General features: G+C 36.0%; 1 protein-coding gene across 1 annotated transcript; it reads right to left on the minus strand.

Annotated features, from left to right (window-relative positions):
* Positions 1-1727: 1727 nt before the first annotated feature.
* LOC144972450 (glucose-induced degradation protein 4 homolog) lies at positions 1728-19873 on the minus strand. Its single transcript, XM_078913633.1, has 5 exons — positions 19547-19873; positions 16185-16352; positions 15379-15483; positions 6236-6366; positions 1728-4727 (listed from the first exon to the last, which is right to left on the minus strand). The coding sequence occupies exons 1-5, from the start codon at positions 19733-19735 to the stop codon at positions 4664-4666; spliced, it is 657 nt and encodes a 218-aa protein (XP_078769759.1). The 5' UTR covers positions 19736-19873; the 3' UTR covers positions 1728-4663.
* Positions 19874-20089: the final 216 nt, after the last annotated feature.

Consider the following 20089-nt stretch of genomic DNA (forward strand, 5'->3'; position numbering starts at 1 on the left):
GCACATAGCAGAGAGACTATTTACAAAGGAAAAAACAAAATATCATCTCTAAATAAAAGGAACTATACATTTGATTGATTCCCTTTCAGCTAAAGATTCCTGCCAGGACCTGGGGAAAAAATCCAGAACAAAGGGAGGAGCATCATGGAAAGGGAACACAGATATAAGGGGGGGGGGGGGGAACAGAAGACACCACAAAATTAACCTCTCCCCCCACCATGAGAGGTCAGAAGACCCCATCCAATATCCCTTCTTATTCCCTTGTCCAAACAAAGAAACAAAAAAAAAAACAAAAAAAAAACAAGTAAGGGGGTAGGGGGGGGGGGGGGGGGGAAGAAAAGATAAGGAAAGAAAGATTGCCATTTGAGAAGCAGTTATTATCAGTTGAGATATAAAAATAGTTGTCAATGTTTGTACATAGCTCTCATAAATGTAGCCAAGTCAACATTAGAAAAGTAGCATGGATAACATAAATTTATCTCTTTCCCCTTCAGTAATCAAATGGAAGGACACAAAAGATTTCATAGAGAAGAAAAATAAGTAGCACGCAAGGCGCATGACTTAAATATTTGATTTTTCTGAGAGATGTTTTTTGTTTTTAAGTTTTTAAGGGTTTTACGGCGCTTGCAACACATTTAGGTTATATTAGCGCCAGTAAAAAGGAAGAAAATGGGATAGTAAAAAGTTCTAGAATTACAATTAAAGTACCCAAGAAAAAGTAAGACAAAGGGTATCTGAGAACAAATAGGGATCAGATGTAGATTCCAAGAGCATACCACCAATGTACTTAGTTTGAAATCACCTACAAGTCTCATCCAGACACAAGCACAAAATCCAACAAAGAGGAATACACTCAAATGCTTACATTATACATTCAAAATAAAAATAATAATACATAACAGAGAGATGATTTACAAGGAAAAAAATATCATCTCCCAAAACAATAACTATGCATTTGACTGTTTCCCTCCCAGCTAGGACTCCGGCCAGAGCCAGGACAAAACCAAGTAATCTCATTCCAAGACAAAGACAGAAAGCATGTTGGAAAACAGATATAAGGGGATAGAAGACACAGTATGTACCTCCCTGCCCGCTATGGGAGGTCAGGATCCCCACCCAGTTTCTGAGAGAATAATATCTACAACCATTTTGAGCTTGTTGAATCAAATCATGACTTACAAACTAAAACAGTTCATTTATGGCTAAGTAGAGGGTTAGAAAACAGTAGACAACTCGCATAACAACAAAATACAAAAGTTATGAATTATTATAATAATATAATAATAATAACAATAAACAATAAATATCATTGTGGGTATAAAACCATAATAAACAAAAATCAGCATCACATTATTAAAATAAATGGCATAGAAAGAGGCTGTAATTATGTCAAATTTTGCATTAAAACAATGTACACTCATAACAGAAGCTTTAATGACGCCTTTTTATTATTCCACAAAAAAAAAAAAATTATCAAAAAATAAAAAAACTCTCCTTCCCCAACACAAAACATACCCTGCTCTAAATTCCCTGTGTGGTCAGTATCGAAGATTTGGTTGCATTAGCATTTTCTACCAGGGTGAGATTATATTCCACAACTAAACAAAACTTGTAAACACTCGGATTTCTTCTCCACTACAATGTATGTAATATAATATTACTCAATCAGAATCTCATATATTTTCATTTCATTCTTCGGTTGTTAGGCAAATACCTCTTCGGAAGAATTTTTTTTTTTTTAAGTTTCAACTACCCACATGCAACATCCATCATATCCACAGTCGTGTGACGGATAATTTTCTGTGAAAATTGACCTTAAATTGAGATATATTCTAAAGCATTAGATGGCATCCTACTGAGTAAAGAAAAGAATAATCTTGCAGCCCTCAAAAATTACATTAAAAGTCCTATTTCCCCTACAAAAAAAAACAAAAAAAAAAAAACAAATTAAATGTGGGTACCATTGTTTTTTTTGTTTTTTACTTAAAATTAATTGTAAACATTTATGACTGGCAACTGTCAGACTTGGCATTATAGTAATAATAAATCTTTAAAAAGATTTCAGCATGTATATGAACATTTATGACAAAACTCAAGAAATATTGATGGTGATCAGCAGACCTGAAAGCTACCTCTTAACTGACTGAAAACTGGAGGTTTAAAGATAAACGCTAGTATAAATCATCCAAGAAAATAATATGTGTACTTATCTTTGTTAACGGAGTAGATTTGTTATTTTTTCTTAAATTGTCTTCAACATGATTTCGATTCGGCAGAAAAAGTATGAAATATCAATCACCGGAAAGATGGAGCTGACTGTTTTATGGTCTATGTTGGGGAACAAACTCAAAATATTCATTCAATAATACTATAAAGCTTTATGACAACTGAATCTTTTCAACATTTAAAGCTTCCATAATCAAAAGAGAAAAAGAATTTGGTCGACATTCATTTAGGTGTTAGTCAAAAAGAAATTTTAAGAAATATTAAATCATAAAAGCCATCTAGTTTTTCTGGTCTACAGATTAGTAGGCTAAATCACTTTCAGATCAAATTTATAAATATGTCTAGTCTAACTAAATAAATAAAATATGATATTTACTCTTGGCTAAATATTGATAAACTGTGCTCAAAACCAAGACTTCATTCATTAAAGATAGCATCAACATTTTTCTCTCTGGAAACATTGCCTTATACAGAGGCTCCTACCTCAATAGCCCCAAAGAGCAATCAGAATACAAAAAAAGCGGAATTTGAGACCAATATGTGGAATTAACTAACCGTAATTAACTATGACATATTTTGCGGTTTATAGGCAATCCAAAAGTACTCAGATAAAACAATATAAAATGTGCAAAAAAATAAGCAGGTTGGTTTGAGACTAAAAAGGGGATCAAATAATAATAGAGGACCCAGGCCCTGGCAGTCTCAGAGCAAAGTATTGAATGGATAGACTTAGCCTTGACAGCCCCCCCCCCCCCCCCCTCCCCTGTCCAAACACAGACCCAATGAAACACACTCATGTGTCGGTACACAGACACAGACACCCACGCGCATGCGCACACACACAAACTGCCAAAATTAAATAGGGGGAATAGCTGACAGCACTCAATAATCCAATTGGAGCCAATATATAATAATAATGTTCAGTCCCTGACCTCACATATTGGAGCCAACATTATAATAATACCCCGGAGTCATTGACCCCTTAGAATAGAATATTATCAGACATGAACTGCACACACTTTGAAGGACTAATCAAACACACAAAATGTGTATTGATTGACCAAACATGATGACAACGAAATAGACCAGAACTCACACTTTTTAAACATTAAAAAAAAAAAATAGATATCATTTTTAAAAATTCCCTCTATTGAAACACAGAATTTTTGCCTTCAATGCAGAATATAGACCAATTAAGCGGAATGATTCCGCAAAAAGCGGAAGGGTAGGAGCCTCTGCTTATATATCTTTCTCAGTCGAAAAGAATGGTCAGATTCTTTCATCAATCCCTTTTAAAAATAAATTTGTAAATATGGCTGTGCCAAAAGGTCGTTTTTGTGACATTCACCACCAAAATACTTCAAGACTAAGTTATTTGAAAAAAACTAAAGAAAAAAAATTCGTATTCGTCAGTTTCTCTGTGTTAAAGTAATGAAATATAACTGACTCACATCAAGACAAAGCTAATAATCTGTCCACACTTTTTCTTGAGAAACTAATTCTGCTTTGTATTGGAGCTAGACCACCAGTTTTGTTTGTTTGTTTTTTTTTTACATTATTCAACCGATACAAACTGATGAAAACCATCTTTTTCCTAAGATTTTCCGAATAACTTAGTTCCGTAGTATTTTTGTGGTACAGTATCATATGCATATTTTTAAAATTCCTTCCTCAAAGAAACTGTAAAAATTGGCAGCCCTGAGTATGGCAAAATGTAGGCATAGTGATGTCATCTATATTACACTCCACAGCAAAGTAGAGCAAACTTGTGGCCTACACCTTGAAATACAACAGTAATGAAAGATTTCAGGATTAAATAAGATTCAACCAGTTAACTGTCGTACTCTGGAAAGACACATATTTAAAGATTTGGCCAGAAAATATTGATTGATTTAATGCCCCTATTTTTGGAAAAAAAATGCAAGCTACCAGGATTGAGAGTTTTTTGCCAAGATGAGGGTCGTTTAAATCGATCAATATTTGAAGGACAAGTTTGCTGGCCAAATTTTTACTCTGTATTTTTCCAGAGGGCAACAGTTAACTGGTTAAACAAAAATATTGAAAGAATCAATGATAAAAACCTGGCACATTCAGAGTCATAAACGGTCATTATATCCATCTGCAGAAAGGTTTTATTGATGTCATGGGACACTGATGATGCTAATGATGATGATGAAGATAACAAGCACAGCACTATAATATCTACTCTTGACCAGTGGTCAATCATCACACTGACCGTATACTACACTACTGTATTAAGGTGAAACCTTTAACAAAAGTTAGAAATTACAAAGACCTTGAAGGTACCATCATCAGCTCCTAAGTCTCTTTGCAGTCACAACCTAGAGAATCTGAAGCCACAGAGACAAAAAACAAACAACAAAAAAAACAAAGGGAACAAAATCAAAAGACATCATCCAAACTTGACAGCCAGAACTCATCTGAACTGGAAGACGCCCGTATTCCGCTCTGTCACGTGTTGGAGATTTAAAGACTGGAACCTGACAAAGAACACATCAAAACATATATATATATAAATAAATATGCAAAAGAGATATATAAATAATAATAATAAAAATAAATAAGCAAACAAACAAACAAATAAGCATATATTAACTGAGAAAAAAGTCTGAAAAAGTGTGTATGAAACAGTGCCAGACAAAGCAAGAAAGAAAAAATACAACAAAAAGACATTAGCCTGCCTGATATTTTGGGATGTTTATTTTTTCTTGTATTTTTCTTTCTTGCTTTGTCTGGCACTGTTTCAAATACAGTTTTTCAGACCTTTTTCTTACACCGGTGCCTGCTGCTCCCTAATTTGTCACTTTGATATTTTCACTATAACAGCATGCCAGCATGTCAATAATTATCTCTCGGCAGCTTGTGGCCTAGTGGAATGACACTCAGCTTGTGACCTGTAGGTCCAAAGTTTGAGCCTTGATGTGTAGTGGAGCAAGTGTGAGTCCTTGACTGAAGCTTTTTGCCCACATATGGGTACCATACTCTGGTCTCAAATGAGGACCTGACTGGTAACAGTTTTGTCTATGTCTGTAAAATTACAATAGCGCCTTACATGTGTGATGTCTCATCCTCAAAGACGTGTTCTTGTTTGCTTTAGACCCCTTATTTAGCACTTAGAGCATGTAGAGTGAATATGCATTATATAAAAGCTCTCATTTTGATTCTTTTTTTTTTCTCTCCACAAGGATAAGCAAATTATATCTCACATAAGCCAATAAAACTCTTTGATGCTATCTATTGGCATGGTCTATGAAAGCACACCGTGAGAGGCTTTGTTGTCTTGTAGTATGACATTCACCTTCCGATCAGTAGGTCCCAGGTTTGAGTATTTGGAAATGACAGTTTACTCACATTCGCTCACTGTACTCAGGTGTAAAATGAGTGTCTGGCCATTAAAAGCATTGTCTCTTTCGAAAAATATTGTAACATTGCCTTACAAACATCATGTCTTACCAGACATGTTAAGTTGCTGTTGGCTAGGGACCACTTATAGTGTTTTGAGCATGTTTAGTGGATATTGCGCTATATAAATACTCAAGTTTTTTCAATACCACAGTCATTAATAGCCTCCAGGGTGTGCCATATCTGTTGATAAAGGCGAAACCTGAAATGTTCACGCAATTCATGCACCTGCCTTCTTGAATTTTTAAAAATTCATAGAAATAAAGGTGAGGGGGTTCACTATAAATAACTTGATAATAGAAGAATTTGCCCCCAGCAGGATCAAATGATACTTTACTTCAAAGTCTGCACCAAACCTTTAATGTTTTAACACTTTAAAAATCAAAGATGCATTTATATATCTGAGGCTGGAGCCAAAAATTCTTTGCTCTTCAAATTGTCCGTGGTATTAGACAGATCTTCATTCATCTCTGTTTATAAACTGGAACTGAAATTCTATTTCACCATTGACATTCACTAATTCTAAATGAGAAATTTATATCAAGGCAAATGGACATAAATACATAACAAACAAGCTTTTTCATACCATTCCGAGCTCCTGTGATAATAATAGCCCTCAATAATGGCTGTAGATTTTTGAAAACATATATAGTAGAAACCGGCAAAGGAAGCACCATTGATGTCTTTTATTGTATGATCAGGGACTAAAAAATGCTCCTGAAATAGCAGAAAAGAAAATTGATAACTCAATACATTATTTAACCTTTTTTTCAAGAAAAATTACAATCAAGAAATTTTGCATATATTAAATGATCTACATATAGTTTGGTGTGTGACTGTATGCATAAATTATTGAGAAATGTCACGTTGAAAATAGGCAAAAAATCCAGAAAAGGCAGTTGTTTATATGAATTTTCATGGCAAACCTGGGGAACCTTGTTAATACCAGGAGAGGGATTGCCAAGCACCAGCAGAAGACAAATACTCCAACCCGGATGCCCTTTAATGGGGTAGCTGTGAAACAGCCCTGGGTCAAATCATGGGAGTGCCCTATGGCATGGCAGGTACCCCATCTGCCACCCTCGCTAGGGTTACAGCACCATTGTCCTGTGGATACCTGTACAAGGAAGGACTTCAGGAGTAAACCTCAAGAAAAAAATCAATGGCCCGGTTGGCCAGGAATCGCAAGCCTAGGTTGACAACCTGCCTAGAAGAAGAAAACTTTGAACATAAACAATGAGTAGACTGGACTCACTAGCCTTGGAAGGCAACCAGTCTAAGAGCGAAAGCTCTGAAAATAAATTTGGTCCTCCAGGTTGAGGGTTTGAATTGGGCCAACAACCCAATACAATCAAAAAAAATATGAAAAGTTACAGAAAATGCAAGGACACTAGAACTGACAGGACCGAGGAAGCATTCCCCCTTTTAGTGGCCCATGACGTGGGCCTTTTGGAAGCCCATGCACAGACGACTCTTCTGACGACCAAGGCCAAAACCAGGATTGGGACCTAGAACATCAGAACCCCCTTTTAGTGGCCCATGACGTGGGCCTTTTGGAAGCCCATGCACAGACGACTCTTCTGACGACCAAGGCCAAAACCAGGATTGGGACCTAGAACATCAGAACCCTATATGAGTCGGACAGGAGTGCCTAAATGAGCAGAGAGATGCATAGATACAATCTAAAGATACTGGGCTTGTGTGAGACAAGATGGACAGGAACTTAGAATAATCAAGAAATTCAACTGCCAATATGATAAGAATATAGATGCATACATCTACATTTGATATTAATTAAAGGCTAGGGCTATTGGTCAGTACTGACTCCCAGGCGCTAGCACATGCGGGTCAGTACTGACGAACAGACGCCAGTGCCTGGAGGTCAGTACTGACCAATAACCTGGTGTCTATTGGTCAGTATTGAACAACAAGATGCCACCGCCCACAGACAACCTCTCTTCGGTCTGTGCCACTGCCCACCATTGATCAGCACTGACGAACATCGGACCTGTTCGTCAGTGCAGACCTCTTCGCACTTATTCGTCACTTCCTAAAGTATACCATTAAAAAAACAAAACAATTAAAATCCCAGGCTCTCAGGCCAACTTATCCGATGGCACACAGTAACACTTGGTCACTAAGATAAGTTTGATTTCTAATGCGTTAGATGCCGTTGGGGCAACGATATGACTCGTTATTTCAAGCCACCATAAGATTCTTTTTTATTTTATGTTGTCCATTCTATTTCTTTGGGTTTTTGTTGTTTTTTTTTTTTGTTTTTTTTGTTTTTATTGTTTTTTCCCCCGTATATTTTCGTATAGCTTAATTTAAAGAAAAATCGAGGAAAATGTGTTATATAATATTTCCTGTTACGATTCTTTTATAATACTTTGTCCATTCTACTGATGAGGATTTTGTAAATTTTTTTTTTGTCATGCAAAATAATAATAATAATAATAAACAACAACAACAACAACAACAACAACAACAACAACATAATAATAATAATAATAATAATAATAATAATAATAATAATAATAATAATAATAATAATAATAATGATAATAAATAACGGAAAGGAGGAGAAAACTTGATAACGACTAGATTATTCTATTTTTGGGCAGCGTGGCTCAGCGGTACGGTCTTTGCTTCGTACCCGAAAAGTACCGAGTTCGATCAACCGCCGTCGCTGCCTTGTGTGACCTTGAGCTAGTCACCTCGCCCTAGCTCGACTTGTGGCGCTGAACTGCGGCTGATGCCTAGGTTATTCCAGCCTTCCCTTGGTATAGACCCTCGATACAAAATTTTCCATGAATAAAGGGAATTCTATTTTATTTATTTATTATTATTATAAGAATATACTGAAAATAACTGAACTTGTGAACGCAGTTTTAATGTACGGCTTCTTAAATCGTAACACCGACTATAAGACGTGGGTGGGAGATAAAAGACATATTAGTGGTGGTGGTGGTGTAGTAGTAGTAGTAGTAGTAGTAGTAGTAGTAGTAGTAGTAGTAGTAGTAGTAGTAGTAGTAGTAGTAGCAGTAGCAGTAGTGGCAGTAGTAGTGGCAGCGCTGGCTTCCGGCGACAACAGACGTGTTGTGAATGTTTACCTATTTCTACACATATTTTTATTCATTTATCATTCAATCGCCGGAATTTACGCCTAATTTTTATTCAAAATGGATGTGAAGTATATATTGTTCCTGATTTTTATATTTATTAGTATATTTATAAGCATAAATGGTGTTTTAGCCTGTGATTTTGCTGCCAAAAGCCTATCGATAATATATACTCCAGAGACTCTCCGATCCCTCCAACCCGTGTCACCCCACCACCCACTATTGACACATCGTTTATTAAAGTAAGAAAGAGGGGGAGAAAAGGAGGAATAAAAACAAAATTCAACAGACGGCCTTTTCGTCCATTTTTACCCTGTGTAGTGACAGGTAATGTAAGATCATTAAAGAATAAAAGTGATGAACTGTTTTTACTGTGTCGTTACAATAGTGACTATCGTCAAGCCTCCATAATAGCGTTAACAGAGACTTGGCTCTCTCCTCAGATACCATCATCATGTTTTAATATTGAACAATATTCACTATTTCGAGGAGATCAGACTAATGTAAATAAACGAACTGGGGGTGCGGTGTGCACATATATTAACAACAAATGGTGCCACCCCAATAATTGTCAAATAAAGAAAATGTATTGTGACGATTATATTGAATTTATTACTGTTTCGTCACGACCTTATTATCTACCCCGGGAATTTACTCATGTCATCATCATCAACGTCTACATTCCACCATCATCAGACAACAACACAGCGAAAAATATTTTGAAGAAAGAAATACAGGACATTCAAATGAAGTCGCCCGATGCCGTATTGATGGTCACTGGTGATTTTAACCAATGTAAAGATTTCACTCTCCCGGGACTTCATCAATACGTGGACTGCAAGACAAGGGACAAAAAAACATTAGATTTATTCCTGTGTAATATTAAAAATAGTTACAAATGTTTACCCCGTGCCCATTGGGTTTATCTGACCACTGCATGCTCTTGCTACTCCCACCTACCGCCCTGTTTTTAAACGTGTAAAACCAGTAAAGAAAAGTGTACAGATCTGGAACGGAAGTGTGTGTGAAGATTTGCGTGGTTGTTTTGAATGCACTAACTGGAATGTTTTTATCGAATCATGTGATAGTGTGGATGAGCTGAATGACTGTGTGAGTGAGTATTTAATATTCTGTGAACAGCTAGTGTCTTGTAAAAAAGAAATAAAATATTATCCTAACAACAAGCCTTGGATAACAAAAGATCTAAAACTTTTATTGAACCAAAAGAAAACTCTCTTTACTAGTAGAAATAAAAAGATCTGAAAACAAAACAAAAAGAGATAAAGAGAGTAATATCCAGTTGTAGAGACAAGTACAAAAATAAAATTGAAAAATGCTTTTCTTCTGGGGATATACGGGACACGTGGCGGGGGCTTAAAACTGCTGTTAACTATAATCCAAAGCCCACGATTATATCTGAAGATATCGAAATTGAAACTCTAAATAAATTTTATTCACGTTTTGACACAGTAAACAAATTTGATATTGAAAATGAAAAACATAAATTAGACAGGGCTTTGGAAGATCAAATGACTATTGAGGTCAGTGAAGAAGAAACGAGATTCGTATTTTCGAAACTAAACGAGAGGAAGGCTGCTGGGCCGGATGGATTGAAAGGAAAATTATTAAAAGAATGTCCCCATCAACTGTCCCCCATTTATACACATATTTTTAACTGGTCCCTCCAATGCGTTTCGATCCCTGAAATTTGGAAAACTTCAAAAATTATTCCTGTTCCAAAAAAAAGAAAAACTTGAATCTATGAACGATCTCAGACCTGTTGCACTGACTTCAATAGTCATGAAATCTTTAGAAAAACTTGTTCTTGTTAAAATTAGGAACCAGTTTATGCCATTGAGTGATAGTCATCAATTTGCTTACAAACCAGGACGTGGCGTAGAGGATGCCATTTTGCTGTTTACAAACAACATCTACAGGCATCTAGATCACGCTAAGAGCTATTGCAGATTGCTTTTCGCAGATTTTTCTTCAGCGTTCAATACAATGCAACCTCAGTTGGTTGTTCAAAAATTGACTAGTCTGAATCTAAACAAGTATATAATTGCTTGGGTGCTCGAATTTCTTACAGAGAGAGCACAATATGTTCAATTAGGACAAAATATATCTTCCTGTATAACTACAAATACTGGTGCTCCTCAAGGTTGTGTATTGTCCCCTGTATTATTCACAATATACACGAATGACTGTAGAAGTCAAAACCTGAGTGTACCTTTGATAAAGTTTGCAGATGACACCGCTCTTCAAGGCCTCATAACAAATGGCAACGAAGTGGCTTATAGGCAAGAAATTGATAGATTTGTGTCTTGGTGTGATGCCCACCACCTAGAGCTTAACATAAGCAAGACAAAGGAGCTAGTGATTGACTTTAGGAGAGTGAAGGAACCGATAGAACCGTTAAAATTAAAGGACCAATTCGTCCAGCGAGTTCCTCACTACAAATACCTTGGTGTAACAATTGATGACAGGCTCAAGTGGGATGAACACTTGAAAATAATTAGGCATAAGATGTGCAGACGTACATATTTTTTATCAAAACTCTCTCAGTTTAGAATAGATAAAACCCTCTGCACATTATTTTATAGAGCAGTAATCGAAAGTGTTTTGTCATTTTGTATAACAGCTTGGGGAGGCAATTGCTTAGCAGTGGAAAGGAACAAAATAAATTCAAATATTAAAAAATCTATTAAACGCTATATAAATGTCTGAAAGAAGTTCGAAAAGTCATTCCAAAACCAACGACTCATATTGAGAATGCAATCCCTAGAGAAATCGCCTATGCAGATGATGTCGATTTTATTGGATCAACACCAGCAAATATAGACATCATACAAAATACCCTCATGAAATATAACCTCCAAGTCAATGCCAATAAAACCGAATTTACAACAATATCGAGGAACAAAGAGGAATGGAAAAGAACAAAGAAAGTCGGCTCACTAATTGGAGACACCGAGGATGTACAAAGAAGAAAACAACTATCAAACGCCGCACTCAGTAAACTCACCAATGTATGGATTAGAGGTGACAAAATAAAGAGAAAAACCAAACTGAAACTGTACCATGCTCTTGTAAAACCGGTACTTCTGTATAACTGCGGCACTTGGGCGTTGACAAAATCCGAAGAAGAACATCTGGATGCCTTCCATCGCACACAGCTAAGAAGGGTACTGGACATCAAATACCCCAAAAAGATCTCAAATGAATCACTCTATAAGATCACAAAAGAAAGACCAATCTCCTTGACATTTTACAACAACGATGGCAACTTTTCGGTCACATACTACGCAGGGACAAAAACATACCAGCAAACCAAGCCATGTCGGGATACTTCCAAAAACACGGGAACCTTTTCAGAGGAAGACCGATCACAACACTCCCTGTGATCCTAAACAAAAACCTCACAACACTTGGACAAAGCATTAGTCTCACAACGGCAGGGGACCTTGAAAATCTGAGAACCCTAGCAGAGGACCGGCAATATTGGAGACACCTCACACAGGAAATACTGGAAACAGCCAAGGCGACCCGATCTTTCGGTCGAGACGCGAAAGGCATCTAAGTCAAGTAAGTCATAAATGATGTTGACGATGTAGATCTTTTATACGAGAAATTTTGTATAAATAAAATAACTAAAATATTAAATGACCAGTATCATCCACTAAGACCATCAGTTATTATGTCAGAAAGAAGTGGTCGCCCTTTCTCTATTTCAACGAAAACAGAGAGACACCGAAAATCATTTCTGCCGTCCAGTATTAGGCTTTATAACAACAAGCAATAATCATTTTATACAATTATTTCGCATTTTTAGTTTCAAAAAATGTAAATATTAAATTATTAATTTATTTGTTTTGCAATCTTTTCAATTTTTAATTTATAGTGACAGTTTTGACTATTTTACAGTGTTGAAATTATTCATATTATAAAGCGCAGCTCTGGTAATGGAGCTACTCCTTTTTCATATATTATACATCCTATTTCCATTGTATTTTTATCTTATTATGTAAATTATAACACGTCTGTACAAAAAATTTCCTTTTTGGGATGCAATAAAGTATTATTATTATTATTATTATTATTATTATTAGTAGTAGTAGTTGTAGTGGTAGTAGTGGTAGTAGTAGTTAGTAGTAGAAAGCTGTAGTGAAACTGGAGGGGGTGAGGTGATAAAGTCACGGCAGAGGTGGGGCGGGGTTGTTGGATGAGCGAAGGTCGAATCTTCGCGAAGGAAATACGAACGGTCGGATGGCGATGTGATAGTAAAGTGGAATATAGATAGAATGCGCTTGGCCAAGGAGTTCACAACATTGCCATCCGGAAGTATAACGGACCAACACACGAACTCTGTGTAACCATGAACTTTTATAGTCTGGTTAATACTTTTTAGTGAGAACAACTCACAAACGCAGATGGCAAAAACAATAACAAAGGCATGAGTGACGTCATCTGCATACTATCTATAGATAGATAGAAAAGAGGGGAGAGAAGGAAAACAAAGGGGGGGGGGGGGGCGGACCGGTAGAGAGGGGGAATTGAGAGAGAGAGAGAGAGAGAAAGAGAGAGAGAGACAGAGAGAGAGAGAGAGAGAGAGAGAGAGAGAGAGAGAGAGAGGGGAGTTGTATGAACAGTAGTAGTAGTAGTGGTGGTGGTAGTAGTAGTAGTCGTAGTAGTAGTAGTAGTAGTAGTAGTAGTAGTAGTAGTAGTAGTATTAGTAGTAGTAGTAGTAGTAGTAGTAGTGGTGGTGGTAGAAGTAGTAGTAGTAGTAGTAGTAGTAGTAGTAGTATTAGTAGCAGCAGAAGTAGCTGTAGTGGCAGCAGTGGTTATGAATATGGGTGACGTTGACATCGAAAAGGCTCAAAGATAGTATTGACTAAGAGGTGGTTGCACAGCGGGATACGAAGTGGAGGTTAGTGGTGGTCAATCCTGGTATTGAGTCCGCGTGGAGTCAGCGTTCCCAACGACTTGATCAGGTGAGTTTCCCTACGTCGGCGGGTGGAAGTGTCCGAATGGCAAAAACTAAACACACACACACACACACGTTGTACATCGCAGTAGTCCGGCAGATTGAAGTGTCTGTAAGCGATATGTCGCGCAAGTGCTGCACGAATCTGTCACCCAGCCTCTTTCCGATCTCACCAACGTAAGCAATCCCACACAGAGAGCACGTAATCGCATAGTTATCTATCTATATTCCACTTTACTATCACATCGCCAGCCATCCGACCGTTCGTATTTCCTTCGCGAAGATTCGACCTTCGTTCATTCAACACCCCCCCCCCCAAACCCCACCTCCTCCGTGACTTTTTCACCTCGCCCCCTACTGTTTCACTACAGCTTTCTACTACTTACTATACTACTACTACACTACTACTACTACTACTACTACTACTACTACTACTACTACTACTACTACTACTACTACGACTACTACTACTACTACCACTTATATATATCTTTTATCTTCCATTATTTTCTGGAAGGTTCTGTTCCCTGACTCTGACCTTTTCTTATCAGTCAGATCACCCCCCCCCCCCTCCCCCCGGGGCGCCCTATCTTCTACCCACGCTAACATTTCATTCATACTGCAACCACCATTGAGTACAGACGATACAAGATATTTTTCATTATATTTTATTTGTTTTCCACGTTTATTTGTGTATTGTTGTGCTGATGAAGGGTTTGTACCCGAAACGTCCATTGTCTGTTTTGTTCCCATACGAAGCCTTTCATTTTCACTCTTTCGTAAGTATTTTACGATCACCGGCTTCAGGCAGCCCTTACCGTTTTCTACTTTTCCTGTCTCAGTAAGATGCGAGCAAGCCGAATTTCAAATGACAGGAATGAAGAAAGACGAGACAATGAAAGAGCTTTCACTTTCAGTTCTGGCGCCACGCATCAGTGCAGTGAGCATGCGCGTTGGATGAACCGAAATATAGGGCTTCCAGTTTGGCGTATCAACACCAAATTTGGTCTTTTTCTCAGGATTGGACAATTTCACTTGTTTAATTAATTGATATATTTATTAAACAAATCTCACGTAAACCGAAAAAAAAATTTTGTGAAAACAAGGGCTTCCCTGCGACTAGTACTAGTATGGGACAGGAAATGCTGATTTATTTGTCGTAGAGCAAGTTATTTTTTAAAATGGCATTTTCCCCTAATTTTGGTACCGTCAACGCCCGTGGCCAGGTCAGAACTGACCAACTGGCATCAGTACTAGTAATAGTATTAGTCAGTACTGACCCCCAGACGCCGGTGCCTGTTCGTCAGTACTGACCCGCAGGTGCCAGCGCCTGGGGGTCAGTACTGACGAATAGCCACTCCGTTAATTAAAACTCATGACATACTGCTGATGAGTTTTGAATAACGATTTCTGTATTTAAATGGACCAACATTTACAAGCACTTAAAATTAGATCACATTTTTCGATATTTAAAGAAAACTATTAACCACAAGAATGTCAAATTTGCACTGATATTTAGAAAGACAATTAACCTTTTCCATGCTGAGTGTCCTTATAACTTAAATACAAATAATGTCCATGTCAAACAATTGAAATTCTTTAATGGATTTAAGCAATACCAACCTTCCACCTCATATAAACGTAGTCGGATGACTTCAAAGCATCATAATCAAAGTCATCAGAATTAAATTTCTTGGAAAAGTTTTCAAAAAAATACCCAAACTTTCCCTGCAAAAAAAAAAAAAAGGATTAAAATTTTAGAAAATTCTGTCTTTTCTGAAATATAAATGAAGAAAATAGTTTAAAAGTTCATGAGAACAAGTAAAATAATAAAAAATGATTTTATATATGCAAGATGGCATGGTTCATTAAGTCATCCCATCTATACCATTTTGGCAAATTTTACCGAAAATAACATAAATTTTTGTAACGTGTAAAATCAAACCAACCAAAATGTTCTAAACTTCCCAGTCTGAGGTTTAATTATAGTTATACATATCATTATATCATCCACATCATAGGGTGCTCAAACTTATTTGTGGATTTCTGAAAGAAATCACAGTATGATCTTGGAAGCAATAGTGTGATGGAGGATGTAATCATTTAGTGAAAAAGACATGTTTTTGAATGGAACATAACTTCATACTGTCCAAAAAAACACTGCTGCCTCATGCCTTTCCTTTTGGTATTTTGAATGGGTGTCAAGAAATTTACTTTTCATTTATTCATTTATTTTTTTAAAGAAGGTATTTCAACTACGAAGCTTATTGCATGATCGTTCATTTGTACCATCATGTTTAAGGCTCTCACAAAGTTAGCGGGATAACAAGTTGGTGGTATTAAAATTTGACACTCAAAAGAGCTCTGTTTTTAACCTAACATTTAACGCAGTATATAACAGTAATAATAAAGAGTTATAGTTTACAAACCCAATGTTTTTTGTCAACCTCTTCATCAACATCCCACTTCCTTGTCAAAAATGGATAACGCTTGCTTATGATTTCTCCGTCAAAGTATGTTGTTAACATGGGGTATTCCTCTGTGAGGCCTTTTATTTTTAAGTACCCGCATAAAAATGATTTGCCTTCATCTACATGCTGCAATGAGATAGAATCAAATATAAAAAAAAAGTTAAATTTTGGAAAAATATTATATTTAAAACAACAAGCAAAAACAGAAAAAATAAGTTTAAAATTTTTTTTATTTATAGCACAGCAGATCGAGATCCAAAAATTTGAATTTTTGAAATGATTAATTTAATCTCTCTTCTTTTTTTTTTTTTACCAACTTCCAACTGTCTAGTCTTAAGTGAGATTTCTTGTTGTATTCAGAAGATCACTCGAAAATTCATTTCTCAAGATGAAAGGAACAATTTCACTTCCTGGACCTCACTTTTGGCAGCCATTTAGGGATGAGAACTGTATTACTGAGCAAAAAAGTCAGCAATATTTTAAAAGGAAAGTAATTCATTTGCTGATTCAGAAAGTCCCACTAACTATTTCAATTACCTGCATGATTGGCCTGTGAGATTACAACCATTTTTCTATTTAAAATAAATAAAATTTCTGTGTCAAACATCTTGTTCAGGTCAATTTAAGGTTGAACAGTTAATTCTGCCTCAACTCATATTTAAAATTAAAAATAAGAGATTCTTGTCTATTTCAACAAACTGAAATCTTACAACAGGAAGAGTTGATCCTTTTGTGTCCTAAAAATCAAAATATAGCAAATTAGGCACTTTCATAACTATAGTCTAGTGGTCGCAGATTGGCTCACTGTAAATTAAAGTGAAATTTGTTTTTTGGAACTTTATTTTTGGTCCCTTTTTTGTTTTGGCCACTATGGCATTATTCGTGAACCTATGTGGATAATACTGGTATCATTTTAAAGGACACATATCAAGCTTCTTAATTCCCGCTTATTTTGCTCAGAACCCAAATGAGGTTCATCGTTTCATTTAAATCATAAAATCTATTATGGATGAATTTTAATTATACTTAATACATCCATAGGCAATCAATTGGAGTAAATCTCAAAAAAAATTCTTTGAAATTAATAGACTTGCACACTATTTTATTTTACTCGCTATCAATCCTACTTCTCAGGACAAGAATCTCATGTTTAACAAATTTCATTTACTAAGTGTCTTTGTACACGGTAACTGGTTTTGCCACCATGATACCAGCAATGAAACCTCACTACTGTCTTGTTGTGTGTGGATGTGTACAATATTATAATTTAATTAATTTAAGTTAACCCGTTAAAAAGGCGAGATTTAATCTTACTTTAACTTTAACCAAACACCATAATTTGCTGTTATTATCAAAAGACAAGCAATGTGATTATAGCTTATTGAAGCCTGAGTTGAAATACTCTTTATGCTCTCTTGGTGCAAATGATTTGCCGCATTAACAACAGTATGCAGGGAAACTAATCAGGAGAAAAAAATGTGGTGCTTTGTTGATTTCATGATTATTTTGGCTGTCATTATTCCCAGACGCCTGTCTGGGGATAATAAAAATTCGTTATCCCCAGACAGGTGTCTGGGGATAACCAATTTTTGTTATCCCCAGACACCTGTCTGAGGATACTATCCCCAGACGCATGTAGCAAGTGGGCAGAAAGATTTTATGCAAAATGCCAAACTAGGCGTGAAAAATACCAAATATTCTGGAAAAAATACTAGTGGTTGTGTCCCAAAACAGTTAATATATCAAGTGATATTTAACACAAGATGAAAGTAAATAGTGATCAAATGTCAAATCCAGCTCTTTTTAAAAAAATATTTTAAAGCAAATGGATCAATGAAATTTCTTTTGTAACTTTGATCTGAAAACGTCAAACTGGCAATTCGACTTTTTATTTTCAACCAGGAAGAAAGTTGTTAATCATCAAATCTGTTCATAGTCCACCAACCCTTTAAATTTTCATTACCAACCTACCTGTTAACTTTATTGATCATCTCTTGTTTCTATAATTTGCTCATTCTGGCCACAATTTTGGGGACGACCGGGAATAATTTTTATGTCGCGGACGAATTCCTAGGCCATGGTGTTGTTCGCCCCAAAGCCCAAAACCCACACCTGTTATTTTCCTGTCTGCTACGCACAAGACAATACAATTTAGTATCACACGTCCACAAAACTAGATCCAACAACATATTTTTATTCGAATCAGAGATGAAAATAACTACCAAAACAAGGAAGCAAAAATGGTGGAAATATGTTTAGCTCATATATGAATTTAAAATATTCCGATAGCGGTGTGGATAGGCAGCTCAGTGGGTAAGGCCACCTTTCATTTTACTCCTTTTAGCTGCACAGATTCGACCCAGTCGTGTAATAATAAACAAAAGAGGTGGGGGGAGGATGGAAGGGACATTTATCCCTTTCAACGTTCTGTAAAAAGAAGACGGAATTTTTAAAAAAAAAAAAAAAAGTGTCGTTACCAGGATTCGAACCCACAACGTCGATTATGGTCAAACTTCCAGGGCATACGACTAAACCATTCAGCCATGACACCCACTTCGAAGTCGACGCATATTGTGTATATATGTAGTAACAACTGATTTTAATGTTGGTTAATTTTATGTTTTTATAGATATTTTATTAACTTTCCTTATTTCTATGTGCATCTGGAAACATTCCATATTCTGGAATGTGGATAATTGTTTAAAAGAGCGGAGTTTCAAATATGCGTCTGGGGATAATGAAAATTCATTATCCCCAGACACCTGTCTGGGGATAACAAATTTAGATTATCCCCAGACAGGCGTCTGGGGATAATCACAGCGGATTATTTTTGTCATTAATATATCATTGTACTATGAACTTTATAAATTTATGATTCATTTCAATTTTACATTGCCGTATTGATACATTTTTCCTGATATTCAAAGTTGTGTAAAACTGTCTGTGAATGATACAATGCAAACTTTATGAGATTCTGTAATTATAAATTATAAACTATTGTAATTGTATAAGTATAAGGCATTTAAAGGATAATTCATTAAGCCTTTAGTAAGATAAGATAAATCTAAACTGCTCTTGACGGTAGGCGTTAATTTTTTTTTCTCTCTAAATGTATGGTGGACAACTTTAAAGGAGCTAAATTATGTCGGTTCCACCGGCCCACCAAACTCAAAGAATCCCAAATCAAATCCTGATCACTGATCTTCTAAATCTAAAGTTCTAGAGTCTTATTCTTATTTTATAAATAATGAATAAAATCATGGATTGGAACTAGTCTACTTCAAATACAAAAAAAAAAAATCAAACTTATTCATTTGTACCTGTAAAACAACTTCCACATCATAACAGTTTCCTTTACTCTTCTGATAACCCTGGAATCGAGATCCATTGTAAAGAAGTGAAGTGGGAGTTCCCATCAACCGACTATGTGCTGGAGGAGGAGGATCTAATTCCACATCTCCATCACTTGGCATAATACTGTCTTGGTCTTCCATTTTCAGGAGCAGCATAAACGTTATTTTTTAGGAGAGAACAATCAAACAAAATAATGCGTTATCATTGCCTTGTTATCGGAATGCCCAGGTAAGGAGCTAAATATTCCTGAAGGCGAGTTCAGTTTCCAACACTAAGCATAATATTATCAGAGTAGTTTCCCTTGGTTTCGTTACGTAAAAATGTTTCATTAATTTTAACAAAACTATTAAGCCATAGAATCTATTGTAATCCTCAAATGTTATTTTTAATGATTAAATTACTATTTATTCTATTGCTTTTTTGTTCTTTATGATGATAAAAATTATTTATTGATTGTTTTAAATATTTTTAAAAAATTAAAAAAACTAAGCTTTATTTGTATTCTTGAA

This window comes from Berghia stephanieae, chromosome 5, assembly GCF_034508935.2.
Source record: "Berghia stephanieae isolate SIO BIC M18660-M18661 chromosome 5, UCSD_Bste_1.3, whole genome shotgun sequence".
In the NCBI taxonomy this organism is placed as follows: Eukaryota; Metazoa; Mollusca; class Gastropoda; order Nudibranchia; family Aeolidiidae; genus Berghia; species Berghia stephanieae.

What these genes read in the sequence shown, in the direction of transcription:
- LOC144972450 (XM_078913633.1), bottom strand. Translation starts at nt 19,735, where the DNA reads ATGCTGCTCCTGAAAATGGAAGACCAAGACAGTATTATGCCAAGTGAT. An exon ending in ATGTGGAAGTTGTTTTACAG is followed by an intron (nt 16,353 to 19,546) that starts GTACAAATGAAT and finishes ATCTCATTGCAG; the next exon opens with CATGTAGATGAAGGCAAATC. An exon ending in ACGTTTATATGAGGTGGAAG is followed by an intron (nt 6,367 to 15,378) that starts GTTGGTATTGCT and finishes CTGCTATTTCAG; the next exon opens with GAGCATTTTTTAGTCCCTGA.